This window comes from Carettochelys insculpta, chromosome 6, assembly GCF_033958435.1.
Source record: "Carettochelys insculpta isolate YL-2023 chromosome 6, ASM3395843v1, whole genome shotgun sequence".
Classification (NCBI taxonomy): Eukaryota; Metazoa; Chordata; order Testudines; family Carettochelyidae; genus Carettochelys; species Carettochelys insculpta.
In genome coordinates, this window is record NC_134142.1 from 34288778 (window position 1) to 34312622 (window position 23845).

Sequence of the window (23845 nt, forward strand, 5' to 3'; positions counted from 1 at the left end):
TATCTGATGTCTGACTTGTGAACAGAAATTCAGACAGTCAAAAGATTCATATGTCAATCTCTTAATTAACAGAATTTAATCTTTATTTTATTTCGGTAACCCTTCTTAATGGAATTATAATCATGGTTCATTTATTGCTACTTACAAGTATTAGCTAATTTGTTGTTATAGTAATAGTTCTTCATACTTGTCACAGGGGAAGATTCTTGTTGGGACAAGGAATGCTGAAATAATTGAAGTTGGAGAGAAAAATGCAGCATGTAACATTCTAATTAATGGCCATATGGATGGACCTATCTGGGGTCTGGCTACACATCCTTCAAGAGATTTTTTCCTTTCTGCTGCAGAAGATGGGACAGTGAGACTCTGGGACATTGCTGAAAAGGTAGATGTAAAATTAATAATGATAATGATAAAGCAGATATACTTTTAGCAAAAAAGGATCCTACATTTATTTAAAAATAAGGATTTAAAATAATTTTTAAATTATTTTTAAATTTTAATTTGAGAAACTAAGCAGTATGTAACACTGTCTTTTTACATTCAGTGGATACTCTGAGAAACTTTTATTTATGGAACAGAAACATTTACTCCTCTTTTGCTGTTTTTTCTATTTCCTCACAGAAGATGCTGAACAAAGTCAGTTTGGGACATGCAGCTCGTACTGTTTCTTATAGCCCTGAGGGAGACATGGTGGCTATTGGCATGAAAAATGGAGAGTTTATTATCTTGTTGGTGACCTCTCTAAAAATATGGGGGAAAAAAAGGGACAGAAGGTCTGCTATCCAAGACATAAGGTCAGAAAAACAATGGCTTTTATCTACCCAAGAAATATGATATTGATCTGATAAAGTAAGCAAACAATTTAAAAATAAAAACGCCACTCACATAGGCCGTGTCTGCACGAGCCCAAAACTTCGAAATGGCCATGCAAATGGCCATTTTGAAGTTTACTAATGAAGCGCTGAAATACAGCGCTATGAGCTGTATTGGGCAGATGGAAATAAGGGGACTTCAAAGTAGGCGGGGTCCTTTCGAAAAGGAGCCCCGTCTGGACAAGCCACGTGGCGGTGAGCTGCGTCAATTTCGAAGTGCCGCAGCCGCCCGCATGCTAATGAGGCGCTGAATATGTATTTCAGTGCTTCATTAGTAAACTTTGAAATGGCCATTTCGAAGTTTTGGGCTAGTGTAGACACGACCATAGTGATTAATTTTTATAAGAAGGTACCATATGCAAAGATGCTGTTTACTTGCCATTCATATACATAAAGCTTCATCATAATCTCCTTGAAACCAAGTGTCAATTTCAAAGTGTGTATTTTGAGAATAGTTTTGTAATACGGTATAATTTACTTTTGTATAGTATCTATTGTACAGACTATAACACAATGCTTTAAAGAGCTAGACTACAGTGAACGCAGAGTTGGGTACAGTAACTTCAATACAAGGCATAAAGGGAAAAAGGACATATGAAGATAGAATAGAAAAAACAAAGAGAAAGCTGGAACATAAGCAACAGAGTTGTCAGTAAGTATTGTTACACACTACTTACAATGAAGGGAGAATGGAGGTGTTTTGTCATAAGTGAGCCCAGTTCAGAACTCTAGATTAAAAAAAAAAAAAAAGAAAGAAGAAATCAACTCAGCCTTTTGGACGGCGGCAAAAGTTCTATAGGGACTGGGGAACATGAGAGAATGAATAACTCCTGATTGAAAAGAGTTACAGTGAGGGGAGATTAGAAGACGACAGAATTTGAAGTAGAACAGTAAGTGGGCAGAGAAGAAAGTAGTTATACAATAGGAATATTATCATGGGGAAAGTTCATAAAGGGATACAGTTTCTCCTTCAATGGGGGGCTGTAGAGGAGGTCCCCCATCAGTTTCAGGGACGGGGTTCTACTTCTGTTATTTCCTAATTCCAAAGACAGAAGCGGGGGCTAAGGCCCATTCTGGAATTGCGAAATCTAAACAAGTTTGTAAAAGAGATAAGGTTTTGTGTGATATCCCTGGGCCTAATCATTCCAATGTTGGAATAGGGGGATTGGTTTGCCGCTCTCGACTTACAGAATGCATATTTCCACACAACAATTTACCATCCCACAAGAGGCTCCTGTGTTTTGTGGTGGGAAGGGACCATTCTTCTTCGAGTGGTCCCTGTGGGTGCTCCACAGTAGGTGTCGGGCTCGCCCCGGCACCACAGATCGGAAATTTCCAGCAGTCTCCACTGGGTTGCGCATGCACCGATGCACGTCAGTCCTTCGCGCGCTTATGGTCACGTGCGCGATCCGATCCCCGCCAGTTCCTTCTCAACCGCCAACAGCTGCAGACGGAATCCACTCCGGCTCCAACGCCTGAGAAATATAAACTCCGTTTTACTTATTGTTAATAGTTATAGCTGTTAATTAGTTATTGTAGTAATTTTTGGTTAGCGTGTATATAGTTTTAAAAGGAAAAGGGAGCGAGAAAAAGGATGGAGGTGGCCTCCTTCAGCGGGTCCGCTATCTGAAAGCCTCGAACGTTATCTGTTGACTGTTAACAGTTATCTGTTGCCGGATTGATTGACTGCTAAGTGCCCTGTTAGCACTTAAAGACCTTAAAGACTTTAAAGTTTAAATAATGTCCTCGCCGGGTTTTAAGAAGTGTGAATCATGCCGGGAGGCCATGCCTGCCTCAGATGGACATACTAAATGTATTCGGTGCCTCGGGGAAGCCCCTGTCCACCAGAAATGCCCTCATTGCTCTAAGCTTACAGCTAGAGCGCGAAAGGATAGGGAAATGAGGCTCAAAATGTTCCTGTTCGACAAGGCCCTCCAGCCTGGGACATCGGAAAAGCCCCATAAGGAGGGCTCTTCAGGCTTGCACAAGAGGAAGGCAGCCTCTGTGACCTCCTCTGTACAGAAGAAGAAAAAGCTTTCACCAACTCGATCCCTGCCAGTTACTTCTATGAGCGGAATGAGCGGAACATGGGGTCCGTGCCCTCTGGCCTCTCATGGTGGGAAGGCCGCGGCGCATGTGCCCTTGCAGGGGCCTCCGGTTGTTAAGGAGGTGGCACTGAGGGCTCTGCAGGCACCGGAAAGGTTGGCACCGGCTTCCGTGGCACTGAGCCCAACGGTGCCGGAGGAGACTACCCGAGCGCGGCACCGGGGGCAACGGAACCACGCACGGCACCGTTAAGAACACCTGAGGCACCCGAACGGGGAAAGTGAAGGCAAAGACCTGGCACTGCAGCCCTTCCCCGGAGATCATTGCGCTGCCATTATCACCTCGCTCTCCCCCAGAGATTCAGCAGGCAGCAACTCCAACAGCCTGCCGCAGGCCTCCATCTCCATTCCTTCAACCGCCATCTCCTGGGTTTGGACATTTTTCACCACCTTCAAGCAGGGATCCCTATGAATACTATCACAGGGGATCCCTGCCTATGTCAGTGTCATCTTGACTGTCACGCCCTTCTACACATCACGTCTACACTTTCAGGTCGTGGTCCAGGTCCCCATCACCGGGCTCTTGCCCTTGTTGCTATGGCCGTTCTTACCATACGGGACATCAGCACAGGAGATCTAGGTCTCGGGGTAGATCCCTGTCAACACCTCGTTGACATCACAGCACACAGTCTCACCCTGGGGGAACACCACAAGTTTCCCAGTCAGAGAGTGGTTCAAAGGATCTGGAACCCCACCTGGAAACCTTGAAAGTACAACCATGTGAACAGAGTCAGGAACCTGAGGTCTTAGAGGAGATGTATCACAGTGATGCCTCCTCGTCCTCCCCAGATGAAGCAGTTGTTCCTGGAGATATCTCTCCCCCGGATGACCTAAAGCAGTTTCATGAGCTGTTCAAAAGGGTGGCTCAATCACAAGACATTCAAGTGGCAGAGGTGCAGGAGAAACACCATAAGCTCCTCAAAAATCTCAGACCTCCAGCTTCATCTAAGATAGCCATCCCATTGGATGAAGTGATTATGGAGTCAGCCACCAACATATGGCAGACTCCAGCCTCCATCCCTCCTATGAACAACAGGGTGGATAAGAAGTATTTTGTCCCTGCCAAGGGCATGGAATTTCTGTTCAGTCACCCACAGCCTAATTCACTAGTGGTTGAATCCTCGCAACACAGAGCCAAAACGTCTCAATATAAACCGGGGGATCAGACAAGGATAATTAGACATCCTTGGCAGAAAGGTTTACTCATCATCTACCTTACTGCTACGAATGGCGAATTACGCCACTTATTTATCGAACCACAATTTCGACAACTATTCTAAACTCACCTCACTCATGGACTTCCTTCCAGAGGATAAAAAGACGGTCCTCAAAGCAATTGTCCAAGAAGGCTACGCAGCTTCACGAGCAGGAGTCCAGATTGCTTTAGACATAGCGGACACAGCGGCTCGTTCCACAGCCAGTGTGGTGGTAATGCGCAGGGAATCATGGCTCCAGACGTCCAGAATTCCCAAGGACCTGCAAGTAAAAATTGGAGATCTTCCTTTTGACAGGCAGAAGCTATTTGCAGAATCAACTGACTCGGTTCTACACTCTAGTAAGGACTCGAGAGCTACACTTAGGACCCTGGGTATATACACCCCACCATACAGGAGGAGGAAGTTTTACTGTCAGCAACGGCGTTACACTTATCAACCACAGCGGACTCAGTATCAACGGGGGTATGATCAGGGGCGCCAACAACAGCCACAGCAGTACAAGGCCCCTAGACGTCGACCCCAGCGGGGCCGAGCCCCCTCTGGACAAAACATAAGACAGCAGGTTTGACAGGTACATCGGGGACTGCAAAACCAAGACCGTCTCTCAGTGCCAATCTCAACATATGTTTCACCATCGACTCAAGCCATTCTACGCTCAATGGCAAAGCATCACCACAGACAGATGGGTATTGGAGATTAGAGCCACGGGGTACACAATCCCTTTTCAATCATTGCCACCACCGAACCCTCCCACCAGGCCCCTTTTCAAGGATCGCTCTCACCACACAAAGTTACAACAGGAAGTGGACCACCTCTTGTTCATAGGGGCGGTGGAGAGAGTACCAGAACAATTCCAGGGGAAAGGCTTCTACTCCTGGTACTTCCTGACAGAGAAGAAGACAGGAGGTTGGAGGCCCATCCTGGATTTACGGGCTCTCAACCGGTATTTGCGCGAACAGCGCTTCAAAATGACTACAATTGCTTCTATAATCACAGCACTGGACGATGGAGACTGGTTTGCAGCCCTCGACTTACAGGACGCGTATTCCATATAACAATTCATCTGGTGCACAGACATTTCCTCCGGTTCACAGTAGGCAGTGAACATTTCCAGTACAGAGTCCTTCCATTTGGTCTCTCTTCGGCACCCAGAGTTTTCACCAAAACCCTGGCGGTCATATCAGCGTATCTACGCAGAGAAGGCGTCTTCATTTTTCTGTACTGCAGACGACTGCCTGCTGAAAGGAACTTCCAAAGCGGAGGTCTTACGAATGCTACACATTACCACAAACACATTTACCTCACTGGGCCTCATCATCAACTCTCAAAGTCAAAAACCGAGCCCACGCAAAATATAGAATTTATAGGGGCCCGAATAGACTCTGCTACATCAAGGGTATACCTGCCCGATGCCCGTTTTCGCGCCATCAAATCCCTGGTACAAGTAATAACGTACAGCCCCACTGTTCCAATCCTAACATGTCTACAGCTGTTGGGGCACATGGCGACCACCATGTTTGTGGTACAAAACGCCAGACTGCACATGCGAGGCTTGCAGCATTGGTTGGCAAGTGTGTACAAACCAACAGCCCATAGCGTTCACAGGATGGTATCACCCACAATGGACGTGCGAAGGTCACTGGCATGGTGGGCAGACCCCAAGAACCTACTAGTAGGGGCGCCTTCCCGCCAACCGCAAATTACTGTTTTTCTCACAACAGATGCATCCCATATGGGATGGGGAGCGCACATGGGCAACGAAGTCACTCAAGGTCTATGGTCCCCCATGGAGAAGACACTGCATATAAACATACTAGAGCTCAGAGCAGTGTTCAATGTGTGCAGTCATTTTCAAAATTACCTGCACGGAAAAGTAGTCAGGATAAATACCGACAACACCTCCACCATGTTTTATATAAACCAACAAGGGGGAGCCAGATCTCATGCACTCTGTGCGGAGGCGGTCCGGTTGTGGAACTGGTGCATTGCCAACAATATAACCCTAAGGGCTTCATACTTGCCGGGTGTCCACAACATAAAGGCAGACCAACTCAGCAGACATTTTGCACCTACGCATGACTGGCAGATCCGTTCCGACCTGCTCCGACAAGTGTTTCACAAATGGGGGTTTCCCCAAATCGATTTGTTTGCCACTCACAGCAACAAGAAATGTCCCCGGTACTTCTCCAGAGCGGGCATAGGACAGGGATCCTTGGGGGACGCCTTCGTGATCCCATGGAAGGGCCCTCTACTCTATGCGTTCCCTCCCACAATACTCATACACAAGGTTTTGGAGAAAGCCAAAAGGGACAGAGCACACATGATACTCATAGTCCCAACCTGGGATCGACAACAATGGTTCCCGCTGCTTCTTCTCATGGCACGTTGCTGGCCGTTTCCCCTACCGGCAGTACTGGACCTTCTCACACAGGCTCGGGGGTCAATACTGCATCCAAACCCACAGGGACTCCGCCTACGGGCATGGTTAATCTATGGCTCAGCGCCCTAGAAAGCACATGTTCGGCGGGAGTGAAGCAAGTCCTGGAGTGTAGTCGGAGGACTTCCACCAGAAGGACTTATGAGCACAAGTGGACACGATTTACCTCCTGGTGCTCTTCCAAGCAGTTGACACCTCTGGACGCCCCTATAGCTACAATTCTGGACTACCTGCTAGAACTCAAACGAGAGGGGCTTTCTCTATCCTCGATAAAGGTTCATCTCGTGTCTATATCAGCTTTTCGACATGAAGAGGAAGGGTCAACTATATTCGCCCATCCTGTTGTCACGCGTTTCCTAAAGGGGTTGGCAAATCTGTATCCCCCTCAGAAACCGATACCGCCGTCATGGAGTTTGGACTTGGTCTTCCACACGCTGTCGGGACTGCCCTTTGAACCATTGGCCACAGTCCCCCTCCGGTTACTTACCATGAAGACAACCTTCCTTCTTGCGATTACGTCAGCCCGTCGGGTGAGCGAGCTTGCAGCAGTAATGGCCACACCGCCCTGCACAGTGTTCTCAAAGGAAGCGGTGGTCTTACGATTACATCCAGCCTTCGTTCCAAAGGTCTCTTCAGAGTTCCACATTAACGAACCAATAGTATTACCCTCGTTTTATCCTAAGCCTCACAACTCCAGTAAGGAGGCACGGTTGCACTTATTAGATGTGAGAAGGGCATTAGCCTTTTACATAGATAGGACTAAGCCTTTCCAGAAAACGGACAGACTCCTGGTGTCCCTTGCACCCAGGTCGAAAGGGGAAGGCCTATCTTCACAGAGGATTTCAAACCACATCTTATCCTGCATAAGACTGTGCTATGAGCTTCGCAAGACTCCTCTGCCTGTTCCGCCCAGGGCTCACTCCACTAGAGCGATGGCGGCGTCAACGGCCCTCTTCAAGGGAATCGCGCTGAGAGACATCTGCAGAGCGGTGACTTGGTCATCCTGCAACACCTTTGCCAAGCACTATGCCATGCACCGGGTGTTTGATGAGGATACATGCCTGTCGACAGCAGTCCTTTCAAGGGCAAGCTGCATGTAAATCAGGTACCCACCTCCTTTTTTGGGGTTACTGCTGAGTAGTCACCTACTGTGGAGCACCCACGGGGACCACTTGAAGAAGAAAGAGAAGTTACTCACCTGTGTAGTAACAGTGGTTCTTCGAGATGTGTCCCCGTGGGTGCTCCACTACCCACCAGTTCCTCCCCACTTCGGAGCTCTGTTTCGTGTTTTTCAGAGGCATCCGGAGTGGTTGATCAGGAACTGGTGGGGACCGGATCGCGCATGTGACCATAAGCGCGTGAAGGACCAATGCGCATCGGCGCATGCACGACCCAACCCAACGGAGACTGCTGAAAATTTCCGATCTGCGGCGCCGGGGCGAGCCCGACACCTACTGTGGAGCACCCATGGGGACACATCTCGAAGAACCATCGTTACTACACAGGTGAGTAACTTCTCTTTATCAGTTCATGGTCCTTCCCCTTGGCCAGTACTCTGCCCTGAGGGTCTTTACCAAATGCATCGCAGTGGTGGCAGCCTTCCTATGCAGGCATGGGGTACACTTCTTTCCATACCTGGACAATTGGCTGGTCAGGGGATGCTTGCAGTGCCTAGTAGTACAACATGTGCAACTGATACAACAAATGTTCTACAGTCTCAGTCTCATGGTAAACAAGACAAAGTTGGTTGTTGACCCCTGCCCAAGTAATGGAGTTAATGGGGGCCCCAGCATGGGCTTGGCAGCACTGGTACTCGACCCTCCTGGAGCTGTCTGCCTGCAACCCAATGACACTCCCATCCGGCCCAGATCTGTTGACACAGAAGGAGGGGAGACTGAAGCGACCCAAACTTCAAGTGCTACGTCTCACAGCATGGAAGCTCCATTGTTGAAAGTGGCAGAGTTCTCATGCTCGAACCTGTGAGAGAGATGCTGTTGAACAGCAGGAAGCCTTCCGCGAGGGCAACATATGTAGCCAAATGGAAAAATTTTCTGTCTGGGCAGCTGAAAAGGGGTTATCCCCAGTAGAGACTCTGATACTAGTTATTCAGGACGACTTGCTGTTCTTGAATCAGGAAGGGTTGCCACTATCCTCCATCAAGGTGCACTTAGTGGCTATCTTGGCTTTTCATCCCAAACTGGATATGTCATCGGTCTTCTCAGACCCAGTGGTAAAAGGGTTTATGAAGGGCCTAGAAAGGGTCAGACCACAGATGCGACCCCCTTTGCTTGTGTGGGACCTCAGTCTAGTATTGTCAAGACTCATGGGGACCCCTTTCGAACACCTTGCTTCCTGTTCCCTCCTATTTCTTAGTTACAAAATAACATTCTTAGTGGGCAATACCTTGGCCAGGAGGGTGTCTGAACTAAGGGCTCTGATGGTGGACCCGCTCTATATGGTGTTACACAAGGACAAGGTCAGGCTAAGACCCCACCTGGCATTCCCACCGAAGGTGGTCTGCCCCTTCCATATCAACCAGGACATTTCCCTTCTGGTCTTTTACCCGAAACCTCATGCATCCCCTAGGGAGCAGTATTTACATACTTTGGATGTTCAAAGGGTGTTTTCCTTGTGTATGGATAGGATGAAACCTTTTAGGAAGTCTCAGCAATTGTTTGTGGCAGTGGCGGACAGGATGAAGAGCTCCCAGTCTCCTCCCAGCCGATCTCCTCCTGGATAGTGACCTGTATTAAGGAATTCTACAAGCTGGTGGGGGTCGCCTCTCCAGTGATCAGAGCTTACTCTATGAGAGTGCAAGCTTCCTTAGCATCATACCTGGCCCAAGTTCCTATCCAGACATCTGCAGGGTGGCCACCTGGTCCTCCATACACACATTTACGCTTTGACGCAGCACACTAGAGATGGCACTTCAGTAGACAGGGCTGTCCTACCTTCCATCCGGGGCTCTGACCCCACCTCCTAGGCACTGGCTTGTATTCACCCAACTTGGAATGCACACGAGCAATCATTCGAAGAAGGAAAGACACTTACTGTTTTGTAACTGGTGTTGTTCCACATGTTGCTCATGTCCATTCCAAAATCCTCCCATCTTCCCCACTGTTAGAGTAGCCAGCAAGGAGGAACTGAGTTGGGGGTGGGGCAGGCGGTGCTTATATTGGTCGCTATAAGGGAGTGCCACACCAACCCTTTGGCTACTGGCTAGGGTAAAAAGCTTCTGGCAACTGGGCATGTGCCAGCACACTCCAAGCTTGGAATGGACATGAGCAACACATCTTGAAGAACACCAGTTATGAAACAAGTAACTGTCTTTCCCTCCCTTTTCGGTTTTTCTCTTCGTAAACTGTATTTTCCTCCATATTTAGCTGATTAGATTTTATTTTGGCTACATTTCATTCAAGTGATACTATTCAATGGTTCTTCTCTTCATTCTGTCCTTCACTGATGATAAAATTGATTCTATCATGTACAAATCTACATGCCCATTTTAAAGTAACAGAGAGATAGCCATGTTAGTCTGTATTCTATCAAAACAAAAAAAAACAGTCATGTAGCACTTATTTTGTTAATCTTTAAAGTGCAACAGGGCTGCTTTTTATTTTTAAAGTAGTGAAGATTAAACCACAGCAGCTGGAAAGTTCGTTTGTAGCTAGACTGAAATTCGTATGGAGTGCTCACAAAGTGGTTTTGCTGTGAGAACTCATGGAAAGAGCAATATTAATTCAAATATATTGAATTAAAAAATCACAAAAAATTACATTTTTACTTGTTAAAATAAGAGCTGGATCCATTTTGTAACACTACATTACAAATGAAAAGCATGATACTTGATATGAGATACTTGAAAAGAAAACATCAGAATTGTAAATTTTTCTTTTTGTAAATCTGTCTGTTTTGTTAAACTGTTTATCTACTCAGGTTCAGTCCAGATTCTCGTTATTTAGCAGTGGGTACTAGTGAGAATGCAGTGGATTTTTATGACTTAACATTGGGCCCTACGCTAAATCGAGTTAGCTACTGCAAAGATATCCCGAGTTTTGTTATCCAGATGGACTTCTCTGCAGATAGCTGTCGTCTCCAGGTATGTGTTGTTTTTAAGTTTATAAGTGAATGTAATGCTCATGGAGGTCTATTAACAGTTGTTCATGACAAATATATTAGTGACAGATACCATACAAGATTCCTTATGAAACACAGCTAATCACATCTCAGTCTTGACAAGTAGGTCTCTCAGTATTCCAGTCCTGGGCCTATCGTGATTAGAAAATCATAGCTGTATAAAATGGTAAAATTGTTTTGTGTTAGGCATATATAAATTGCAAATAAAAATAAGTTGTTGGGACTCATCTTTGTATTGACATATGAGGATAAATACATGAAGTAGAAGCATACATCAGAATTACTGTAAATAACACTGGCCATTCTCCTGCCTCATCATCTTGTTGAAGCTGAATAGTAACAGAGAGTAAGCCGTGCTAGTCTATACACTATCAAAACAAAAAGCAGTCAAGTAGCACTTTAAAGACTAGCAAAATAGTTTATTAGGTGAGCTTTCATGGGACAGACCCACTTCTTCAGACCATATCCAGACCAGACCAGACTCAATATTTAAGACACGGAGAACCAAAAACAGTAAGCAAGGAGGACAAATCAGAAAAAGATAATCAAGGGGAGCAAATCAGAGAGTGGAGGGGTGGGGGGGAAGATCATGAATTAGATTGAGTCAACTTTGCTAGTCTGAAGCAGTCAAACTCAATCTAATTCTTGATCTTCCCACCCACCCCTCCACTCTCTGATTTGCTCACCTTGGTTATCTTTTTCTGATTTGTCCTCCTTGCTTACTGTTTTTGGTTCTCTGTGTCTTAAATATTGAGTCTGTTCTGGTCTGGATATGATCTGAAGAAGTGGGTCTGTCCCACGAAAGCTTACCTAATAAACTATTTTGCTAGTCTTTAAAGTGCTACTTGCCTGCTTTTTGTTTTGTTGAAGCTGAGTTTGCAACTTTGTGGAAGTGAGAAGGGGTGCAATCTTTCTTCCCAGGAATCATCAGGAAATCATGCCAAAATATGCAGATTCCTGACCATAATTAAAGAGTTAGTGCTCCTTTGCATATCCTATTAGTACTAGACTCCTCTGATGAGCACCTACCCATGCTACAATGGTTTTCACAATGCATGTACGCATTCTAACTACCGTCTATGAAACTGCAAGCCCAAGTTTCAGGCTGCTGCAATTTACATGGGCTGTAAATAGCTTCAGCAAGCCAAAGATAACTATTGGGATCAGCATGGAGTAGGGATGTCCTAGCAGCATTTCATTTTGCCTGCTGCACCAACATCAGAGAGGAGGAGTAGCATAAGAGTTCTTATATCGCATCTTCACTACCAATGAGCATATGCAGACTGGGGTGAGCCTCCAAAGGCCAATTATCCATTTTTAAGTCCAATTTACACCTGCATTATTTACAACAGTTTCTCTTTAATTGTGTGCTATATAGTAAGCATTCCACTCACGTTTTATTCATAAGAATTTTCATTTAAAATTGATCACCATTTCTCAGTGTTCTCTACTTGTATACATTTTTGAAAAGCATAAGATCCTTTCACAGAATACTTCCTCTGATTCTCCTCTAGGGTGACAGGCTCTTCTCAATATAATTTCCATTTCAGAGATGTGTATAATAATATTGAGTGTATGATTATATCCTTAGCCTTTTAAATATCTTAAAACATTTTTAACTTACATGAACTCCTATTTCTATATGTTCATCCTCAAAGGTCGCGACTGGGTCTTACAAAAGGCAGGTCTATGAAGTGCCTTCGGGAAAACAGCTTATGGACCAGACAATGATTGACAGAATAACATGGGCCACTTGGACCAGGTAACTAATTCACAGATTAACTCTTTCTACTGGCGAAGTTCAACTGTCTCCAACCTGGAAAGAAAATCATATGGCTATATTGTCATGAAGGGTTCAGCAGTGCAACAGCATTTGATCTATATTTTTCTTAAAAACATGCCTGACTGATCTGGCAACAGAGTACTGATACATTATACAGTCACATCACATGAATACATAGACTCTTTGATACAACTGGCAGTTAGCCCAATCAGGGTTTCTTATGGATATGGTCTTTGGATGGAGGTTATGGGACTTTGTGCTCTTTAAACATCCTTTACCTATTTTCATCTAAAGCAAACTGAGATGACACATCCCACCTCCCAGTTAACTGTAACGTGCTGCAGCAATAGCTGTGAAACAGCAGTTTGAGGGTAAGTGAAGAAATACATGGAAAGAGTTTCAAATAAAAGCTTTATAACACAAGCAAGTGATCACTTAAGTTTAACAGACCCTATGACAGCATTTGTAGTTGACAGTGCTAGATTATACACGATACTGCTATCTGCATGCTATATGGAGAAAATATGATTATGATTGGTGTATTCAAAATATACAAAAGAAATAAGTATATACATTGAATAGACTATATTTAAAATTATATTTAAGTAAGTTTTAAGTTTGTTTTAAGCGACATTGTTTTGTTTTACATAGCACATTTAATTACTTTAATTTCTTATAGAAATAAAAATCACTGATGCCATTCTTTAGGCTCCTTTGAAAAATCTGTAAAACCACAATCAGTACAAAATAACAAATCCTTCAGCATACTTTTATCCATGCACTAAAGGTTAATTGAAAAAATTAGAATTTTTAAAAACAAACAATCACCGCCCTTACATCTCCCACTTTCTCTAAATCCTGTACAAGAGCCAGGATCTGTAGCATGCCCTGAAATTTGGCAGACTCGAGCTACTTCATATCATTGAGGAGACTGAATTCCAAATGTCACTGGGCCTTTAATGTGAGAGAATGTCCTGCCAGCAACCCATTCCTTTTCAAAACAAGAGGATTACTGGTCGTAATTGGGGTAATATTAGGCAGGTAGAGATTTTTCAGGTCATCAGGTCCCAAGCCATTTTTGCACCTATTTATTTTATGGTAATCAATAGAATTGATTGTTTAATTATTTGTTTAATTGTACTTGGAGGAAACACTTATCAGTTGACTATATCATAAATTTTGTAATTCTGTATTCAAGAATGATTTTAAAACATTCTAGCATCCCAAATTTTTCAGCATATAAATTACAATCCATCATATAGCCAGCGCTGGGTTTCTCTTCAGGTTTTGGAGTCTACATTTGGAGTGTAATTAAAGGCAGCCAAAGACCAACAGTTCCCTTTCATGGGGATTTTTGATGTCTGCAATGTGCTTTAGATGCAGTGCAGGATGAAAACTAAACCTTTACAAAGTTTTTGCAGAATGGTAAATTATTGAAATGCCAGTTTTCAGAGCAAAGGTGTTAGGTTTTGATTCGGATCCCTTTTTATTTTTTTGGTTCTGAAATAGACCAGGGTGTTTACACTGAATCTCAGGAACATTTCAGTCAAAAATACCATCAAAATTAATACATCTCCACAAACCATTTTGATTTCAATGAAACCACACTTTTCCATGAAAACATGTTTCACAGAAAACTCTGTGAATAGCTCTAACTGTAGCATATCCATTTAACTTTTCTATGTTGTACTTCATGTAATTTATTTTTCAGATGCTGACAAATGGCTCATTGGTCCATTTTAATAATATCAATTTCATATCTGCTTTTTTTTCTTATTAGCCATGTTAAATCATTGTTTGGTAAATTGTGTAGTTTAATTAATTCCAGATTCTTGCTATCACAGAACACTATAAAAATCTGTTTATTTCTTAACCTGTTGCTTTTCCTACACTGCCAAGAGGGCCCTCTCATGCTTCTATTTCAGTGTTCTAGGGGATGAAGTAGTTGGAATCTGGTCCAGGCATGCTGAGAAAGCTGATGTGAACTGTGCCTGTGTCTCTCACTCTGGAATCAGCCTTGTGACAGGCGATGACTTTGGCATGGTCAAGCTGTTTGACTTTCCATGTCCTGAAAAATTTGTAAGAACCTTTTGTTTGTGTGATTGTAACACAAAATGGTTGTGATTTTGTAGCATCATATAATATCTACGGATGGAGGGTAGTGGTAGTGATTTTTCCTCTAAGTTTGAGGATTTTAATGTATACATTTAATTGTAGTGCCATAGTCTCACAGGCTACCTCTACACTAGAGAGTTTTGTTGACAAAACTCGGCACTTCCACCAACAGCGTTCTGCCTCTCCAGAATGAGGAGTAACATGTTTGTCAACAGTTTCTGTTAATCAAAAAGCTGTGTAGATGCTCTGGAGGGTCCTCTGTCGATAAACAGGGCTGCCAGTTCACCAGGCAGCCCTGTTTGCTGAGCTTCTGTTTAGACGTTGTGTCAAGAGAGCAGCCAGGCAATCTGGCCACTCTCTGTTGATAGAACAGATTGCTCCTTTGATCTGCTTGTGTGTGTGTGGACTTCTGTCGACAGAAGTTTTGCTGGAAGATCTCCCTTCCAACAGTAACTTCTGTCCACAGATTGCTGTAATGTAGACATAGCCACAAACTTGCTTGCTATCCAGGATTTCCTAAATCCTCATACAATAGCTCTAGTCATAATCCATGATTTCAGGTAAAAGCCAGCAATAGTACTGATTCTTCTTTGAGTAGCATCCCCATGGGTGCTCCACTGTGGGTGTCGATACGTCCTTGCTCTGGTGCTCGGAGATTCTTCTATAGCTTAGGTTTCTCACACCACACATACGCAGTAGCTCCTCCTCATACTCTCTGGCATTCACCTGTGGCATGGACCCTTCAGTTCCTTCTCTAGTGTCCTCAGCTGCAGATGGAGCTTTGCTCTCTGTCTCTGAAAGACAAAGAAGACTTTAGTTAGATAGTTCAGTATTTATTCTGCCCTTATTCAAGTTCTCTCTCCTGTTCAAAGTTCAAATAAAAAAAAGTTTAGTTAGTATTAGTTGCTGCATCATCACCATGCCAGGGTCCCTAGGCTTCAAGTGATGCGCAATGTGCAGAGAAGCCATGTCAACATCCAACTGCTATGCCTCTGCATCAAGTGTCTGGGTGAAAGCCACCAAACCCAGCTGTGCACCCATTCCTCCAGCCTCATAGTGAGGGCCAGGATGAACCTTGCCACCAGGCTCAAGACTTATCTATACAAAAAATCCCTCCCACCACAGGCCCCAGAGCACTCCTCTGCTGAGAAACTGGGATGGGAGCCCAGGGAGTATGGACTCTGCACATCTCTTTACCTCGGTCAGCATGCCATCCACAAAGTCAGGCCGTTCTCTGGCATGTTCTTGGCCTCCAGCACCCTCCTCATGGACCATGCCAGTTGAAAAGACTATCTCAACATCCCTGCCCCCATCAAAGCTGGCACTGCTACAGGGGGTGCTCTTGGAGCCGAGTTGTCAACATTTGGCGCCTCCAGTGCCATCGGCACCATTGGCTTCAGCCATCTCTTCCCCTGGGCATAAGTTTTCAAAAACTAAGACTTTGCCCATAGTGCTTGACCAGGAGCGCACATAACACCACTCCAAGTCTCCGTGCTGCTCACATGAGGCACTGGACTTGGTACTACACAAGTCCAGAGCCAAGGCATAGCCCCATTCATGCGCAGCACTAAAGCAGCACCAAAACAGTGCTTCACCAAAACCCCCAGCACTGGAGTGTGGCACACAATGTCCAAATGGTGCTGGGAATACTTGTTCCCTGGGGCAGGCGTGGCACAAGGCCAGGCATTGCCCAGCTCGCTGCATCATGTGTCCCTGGCACCACCCCCATCCTTGTGTTCATCCAGATGCTCGAGGTTCTCGCAGGGCTCGGGAGCTAAACTGCCTACCCCAGAGGGGGCAATTCTAATTGGAGGAGTGTCTTTTTGTCACAGCAGTCCATCCCTCACACTCCACCTGGGAAGATGTGCTGCCTACCATGGTTTACCTATAGCTGCCCCCACTATGGTTTGCACACCACTGCCCATATCCACACAAACTGGCTTCTCAAAGGTCACCTTGGCAGGCACTCACACCCATGCCCTTCCAGCTCCATTCATGATGATCATCAATTGCCCCATGTTGCCACAGCCCACCATGTCAGTGACATATCCACTGGCACAGCTTTCTGGGGCTGAAGATTCCCTTTCAGAGGGTGAGGATATGTCCCCTCTGCACCACTCCTCATCATCACCAGATGATGCAGTGCTTTTGGTTTTTCCTCCGCCTATAGATGACTCTCGGGCTTTCTAGGAGCTATTTTGTCAGGTGGTCCAGGCTCAGGAGAAGGACCAGTAGTAGGTGCCAGTCAAACAGTATAGACTTCTTGCACCCTACAGCTTCCTTCCTCCTCCAGAATTGTGATGCCCATGGATGAAGCTATTATGTATCCTGCAAATGTCATCTGGCAAATGCTGGCATTCATACCTCCCACTAACAAGAGGGCCAACAAACAATGATTTGTGGCATCTAAGGATGTGGAGTTTCTGTTCACCCATCTGCAGCCAAACTAATTAGTGGTCGACACCGTCCACAACAAAACAAAATCCTTTCATTCCAAACAAGCCAAGTAAGAAATTAGACATCATAGGGCACAAAGTTAATTTCTCGGGTACGTTACTGCTGTGGGCGGTGAACTACGTGGCCATGCTGGCTGACTACAACCACCTAAACTGCTATAAGCTTCAGGAGTTGATACCCTCCTTATCTGAGCAGCGGCGCACAGTCCTTATGAATGTAACACATGGAGGGAACATCATTGCCTGTATGGCACTCTAGCCCATGATGGACTTAGTGGACATGGTGGCTACAATTATGGTCTCCACCAGGGTCATGAGGTGCACATTGTGGCTCCAGCCCTCGGGCTCCCCAAGAACTTGCAGCAAAAGGTGGAGGATCTTCCCTTTGACAGATATCAGATGTTTGCAGAAAAGACGGACAAGGCCCTTTACTTGATGAAGGATTCTCACACTACCTTGCACACACTGGGGATGTATACCCCGCCATTCAAGTGGGCCCAGTAATGACCCTATCAGAGACCATGAGAGCAGTTCTAGCAGCAACCACAACATTTTGAACCTCACCAATGGCACAGATACCAGTGGTGAAGACCTCACTGGCAATTGCACCAAGAGTATGCGGCATCCCACCTTCAACAGCCTAAGCATCAGTTTTGAGGGTGTGGTCAGGAGCCTGAGATATCTTTCTGACCCAGTCATCACATAGTATGGTTGCCATCCATTTCACCACTGCCTCCGTCCTTTTTTCTACCACTGAGCTGCCGTTACTTCCGACAAGTGGGTCCTGGAGCTAGTAGCCCACAGGTATTCTATCCCATTTACCTCTACTCCCCTCCCACACACCCCACTAACTACCCTGTCCCTCTTCAAGGACCCTTCTCACAAGCATCTCCTCGAGCAAGAGGTACAACACCTTATCCACCTGTGCACTGTCAAGCTAGTCCCCACAGAGTTTTGAGGCAGGGATTGTACTCCATGTACTGCCTAATCCAGAAGGAAAATGGGGTGGAGGCCCATTCTTGACCTCTGGAGGCTCAACAAATACATTCTATATTGACATTTCAAGATTGTGACTCTCGTGACCGTTATTCCGGCACTGGACAGAAATGACTGGCTCTCAGCTCTCAACCTACAAGATGCCTATTTCTGCATCACAATCCACCCAGCTCAAAGGCATGTCCTTTGTTTTATGGTGGGGTCCCACCACTATCAATACTGGGTCCTCCCTTTTGGGCTCTCCACCACACCCAGGGTGTTATCCCAGACTCTGGCGGTCGTGGTCACCTACCTGCATTGTCTTCCCCTGTCTTCAATGATCATTTTACAAAAGGGCCATCATTCTAGGAGGCCCTTTCCACGGTGACATTCACCACAAAGCTCTGGCTCAACCTGGGCTTCCACATAAACTAAGAGAAGTCTACACTTCAACACATAGTCCCTAGAGTTCACTGGGGCTCACATAAACACTAACACCACGATAGTGATTCTCCCGCTTCAGAGATTGCAGGCCCTGCATGCTCTCATCCTGGTGGTGTGACTGTCTCCCACCATCACGGTGCCCCTATGCCTCAAGCTGCTGGGCCACATGGCCACCACCATGTATGTGCTCAAGCTGGCCAGACTTCACATGTGGTGCCTTCAGTCCTGGCCACATGCTGTGCCCCGGCCAGGGGCTGCTGTTCAAATCCATAGCCGTACTGCCATGTATTCTTGCCTCCCTTCAGTGGTGGACATCTCCTGACAGCATTCTCACTATGCTGCTGTTCCATAAACCATCGCTGTCTATTACCCTGACTACAGATGCCTCTTTTATAGAGTGCAGGGGGCACATTAGGGTTCTCATATGGTCCAAGGCAAATGGTCCTTTGTCAAGCAAGCACTCCACATAAACCTCCCGAAACTCAGGGCAGTCCGCTAAACTTGCCAGCATTTCCAACAGCACCTTGCACACAGATCTGTCAACATCCTCATGGACAACACCACCATCATGTATTACATCAACCATAAGGGTGGGTTTCAGTCCCCATCCCTCTGCATGGAAACCATAAAACTGTGGACTTGGTGACTTCAGCACCACATAACTCCAGTGGCCACATATCTTGCTGGCATGCTGAACATGACCGTAAATACCCTCAGTCACTTGTTCAGCAATCACCATGAGTCGGAAATCAACACAATGGCCCTCAACCACTTGGTGCAGCGTTGGGACCAGCCATGCATAGACCTGTTTGGGACCCGAGCCAACAGAAAGTGCCATCAGTAGTGCTCCCTCGTGTCACTTTCTCCCTCAAATGGGACATGCCCCTTCTTTATGCATTTCCTCCCCTTCCCTTGATTCACAAGCTTTTGATCAAGGTGAGACTGGATCAGGCTCACCTCATCCTGATAGCCCTGAGGTGCCCGAGACAAACTTGGTATCCTTACCTGTACCACCTGTCAGCGGTGACTCCATTTCCCTTTCTTCCTTGCAGCAACCTTCTGTCTCAGGAGTTCGGCTGCACCCTTCGCCCCGATCCATTCAGGCTGTGCCTCCACACGTGGCTCCTTCATTGTTCCAGAATGCCAAAATGGTATGCTTTGGAGGGGTAAAGAGGGTTTTTGTTAACAGCAGATGGTGCTTGTTAACAGCAGATGGGAGCCCACCTGCCAATCCTATCTGTATATGTGGACGTGGTTCTCTGTGGTTGGGTGCTAATCATTCTATGGCTCCTCACACTATACCCTGTCCTGGACTCCCTGCTGCACCTGTGTGAGTCAGGCTTTGCCCTCAGTACTATCTGGGTGCATGCGGCGGCATTCCACCAGGCGGTGAATGGGATTTCCTTCCTTGCCCGTCCCGTCAGCATACATTTTCCAACAGATCTGCAAAATACCTTTCCATCAGTATGTCCTTCTGTCCCTATTTGGGACCTTAACCATATACTCAACTGCCTGATGAAATAACCCTTTGAACCACTGGCGATGTGTTCCTGGCTCCATCTGTTGACGAAGGTCTCGTTTTTAGTCACGAGCACGTTGGCCAGGAGAGTTGGGGTGCTTGCCTCTCTTATGGATGAATCTCCCGATAAGATGTTTACCAAGAATAGAGTCACTCTTCACCCTCATCCTAAATTTCTCTCTAAGGTTCCTTCTTCATTTCACTTCAACGAACCTATCCACTTACCTGCTTTCTTCCCAAAGCTGCATTCCAACCCTATGTATGTGGTGTAGCACATTCTGGATGTTTGTTGGGTGTTGGCCTTCTACATCAATTGCACAAAGCCTTGGTGCAAGTTCCCTAGGCTCTTCCCGTCCTTCATGGCATGATCCAAAGGCCTGCCCATTTCATATCAGTGATTGTCCAAGTGGATCTCCACCTGTACTCTGACATGCTGCGCGCTTCACTGAAAAGAGCTTCCAGGTGCTGTCATCTCCCATTCTACCAGGACTGTGTCTTCCACCACCACCTTTCTCAAGAACATACCCCTTAGGGATATGTGCAAGGCAGCGACATGGTCTTCTGGCAACTCATTTGCACAGCATTGCACCCTTTTGTCTTCCATTGCTTCCTCCATTCAAGTGGGTCAAGCAGTTCTGTCAACTGTAATTTTTACTGGGCTCCAAACCCAGCTCCAAAGTGTGACTACTGCTTTATAGTCATCCCGAATGGAACACCCAAGGGACACTGCTCGAAGAAGAGGCAGTTACTCACCTTGGCCATGTCTACACTGGTACAAATCTTCAAAATAACCAAGCTAATTGCCATTTTGAAGATTACTAATGAGGCGCTGAATTGAATATTCAGTGCCTCATTAGCACGCTTCCGGCCACGGCGCTTCGAAAGCACAGCTTTTGAACGTCTGCAGCTTGTCTCGGCTACATGGGAGTCCTTTTTGAAAGGACCCCGCACATTTCGAAATCCCCCTATTCCTGTCAGCTGAAGGGAATAAGGGGATTTCAAAATGTGCAGGGTCCTTTCAGAAAGGACCCCTGTGTGGCCATGCCCAGCCGCAGGCATTCAAAGATGGTGCTTTCAAAGTGCCGTGGCCAGAAGTGTGCTAAAGCTAATGAGGTGCTGAATATTCAATTCAGCACCTCATTAGTAATCTTCAAAATGGCCATTAGCATGGGTATTTCAAAGATTTGTACCAGTGTAGACAGGGCCCTTGTGCAGTAATGATGATTGTTTGAGATGTGTGTCCCCATGAGTACTCCAGTTCCCTCCTTCCCCTGCTTTGGAGCGTCCCGCTCTATTTGCTAGGGTAGAGAAGGAACAGAGGGGCCCACACTGTGTGTGCACCAGATAGCACAAGAAGGCACTACTGTGCATATGTGGTGTGGAAAACCACAGCTATAGAATAATCTCCAAGCACTGGTGTAAAGATGCACCCAGAGTGGAGCACCCTCAGGGGCACACTTCTCGAAGAACCAGCGTTACTACACAATGTGAGTAACTTCCTTTTGCTACCTTGCATTAACAGAGTCTTCATTCTGATGATCCCAAAGCACTTAACGAATGTGGATAGGTAACACTATCTCCATTTTACAGATAGGAAACCAAGACACAAGTTAAGGACTTGTTATAGAAACAAAGTGTGACTGCACAATATAAATTAACTGCAAAATGGTAGCATTTATGTCTATATCTGTAGCTGATTCCAACGTCACAAAGTTATTGTTTGGCCGTTAAATTTCTTTAGTCAGAATCAGCAACGAAGGGTCCCGTGGCCCCTTATAGACTAACAGAAAAGTTTTGAGCATGAGCTTTTGTGCACACAGACTCACTTCATCAGTTGCTCATCAGAGCATCTGATGAAGTGAGTCTGTGCTCACAAAAGCTCATGCTCAAAACTTTTCTGTTAGTCTGTAAGGGGCCACGGGACCCTTCGTTGCTGTTACAGATCCAGACTAACACGGCTACCCCTCCGATACTTTAGTCAGAATGAACATTTTCAGCATGTTCTTCATGTTTCCTTTGCCAAGGAGACAACTTTCCGAGCTGTGAACAAAGAACACAGTTCCTCTTGAGCCATGTCTTCACACACCCACAAAAGGGTGTTGTCTTTTTTGACAACAAGGCCTCATGGCAGGTATCTGTAATTTCTCTGTGGAATGCTGTCAGAAATATTATGTTCATAAGCTGAAACATGATGGTCAGCCAAGGAAAAGAGGTAAAAGTGTGAGCAGAGCAGGAGGGGAGGGGAAAGTGAAGAAATTTGTTGTTTAATTTTTTGCCCCCCATCCCTGACGTCACTTCCCTCTCCCTCACATGCAAGTGTCTGCACATACAAGAACTGCCTACTTCACAGACACCCAACTGTGGAAAGCAGGTACATTTAAAAAGAGCAGTGGTTGGATTCCTACAGAAGACACAAGCTTAGCATGCCATACTTGGTCTCTTACCCTCCAGGAAAATGCCCTAATTGCTGAACTATGGGGTAATTGGGGACTAATCTGTCTCTCATTTCCTCTTGTTAAAGGTGATCCCAGGTGCATGTGTGTAAATTGCTTTATACTTCACTGGTTAAGGGCATTAAATCGTCCCTAACTGTGAGGAGTGTACACACACACCATAGCTCAGAGACAACCTCATGTTCCATAGAGAGAATTTAATGGCATCTGCTTTACAATCCATGGTGGATGTGTTTAATGAGATGACCCCTGTATTCTAGGAACTTTGTGGAGTATTTTAACGTCCTCTAGATGTACAATGCCAAACATAATACACATGCCCTTTTTCACTTCCTATATAAAAGAAGCCAAAGAGGACTCATGATCTTTCATGTTATTTTTTAGGCAAAACACAAGCGATTTTTAGGTCACTCAGCCCATTTGACTAATATTCGATTTACAAGTGGGGATAAATATGTTGTCAGTGCTGGAGGGGATGACTGCAGGTAGGTATATCTTTCCATTCTTCCCAAAAACTAATTAGAAATCTAATATGTTTACTCTGTGTGAACAATTCTAAATTGTGCAGCAATAATGTTCAAGATCAGAATCTGCAACATTTAACTAGTTATGTCTGTGTAATGGCTTGCTTGTAAAAAAGCAGTCACATTTTTACAGCTGAGTCTTCTTATTTAAGAGTGTCGTGAAATACAAAGATTCACTAAAATAAATATACTGTAATGGTCAGTATGATTTGAGATATTTTAATGTACTGGAAAATAATTTTCAGTGATGTTTCTTTTATATTATACATATAAATTTAATCTGTCTCTTAACTTTATGAAAACACAGCTTGTTTATCTGGAAATGCGTGCATATGCCTCATTGAGAGAGACATGGAGACTTTGAAAAGAGGACACTGCAGAAAATTACATGCAGGAAAGATCCGGGTGTGCAATCAGACTTTCTACACAGTGCCCTGTGCTTAAGAAATGGTGCTGATCTAAGACAGAACAGTCTGTCTCTGAAAGACAAGTTATCTGGAGTCTGTCAGAAGGATGGACTATAACAAATGTGCTGCACCCCCTAGATTTGCTACGGTGTTGGATAATCCATGTGTGTGTTCCACTCACTGCCACTGTTTGAAAAAAAAACACATGGATAAAACAAAGAAGTAAATTGTGGATCAATGTACAATTTCTCAATAAGATGATGAGGTTTTAACCAAGAGATATTATTTCTGACCTAATGCTGTATGTTGATGCATTTATTATCAGCATGAATATGTTTCCTTTAAATATTGGAGATTGAGTATAATTGAAACAGATTAATCATTTTTTATTACCGAAA

At 45.2% G+C, this 23845-nt stretch overlaps 1 protein-coding gene across 3 annotated transcripts in view; it reads left to right on the top strand.

The window, feature by feature from the left end:
* The window catches only part of EML5 (EMAP like 5), a 270650-nt gene extending 247266 nt beyond the window's left edge, over positions 1-23384 (top strand). For all 3 annotated transcript variants that reach the window (XM_074998770.1, XM_074998769.1, XM_074998768.1), the window contains 7 exons: positions 197-385; positions 625-797; positions 10571-10733; positions 12430-12533; positions 14480-14633; positions 22901-23001; positions 23348-23384. In XM_074998770.1, the coding sequence (XP_074854871.1) occupies positions 197-385; positions 625-797; positions 10571-10733; positions 12430-12533; positions 14480-14633; positions 22901-23001; positions 23348-23384 (921 nt within the window). The remainder of the gene's footprint in view (positions 1-196; positions 386-624; positions 798-10570; positions 10734-12429; positions 12534-14479; positions 14634-22900; positions 23002-23347) is intronic.
* Positions 23385-23845: the final 461 nt, after the last annotated feature.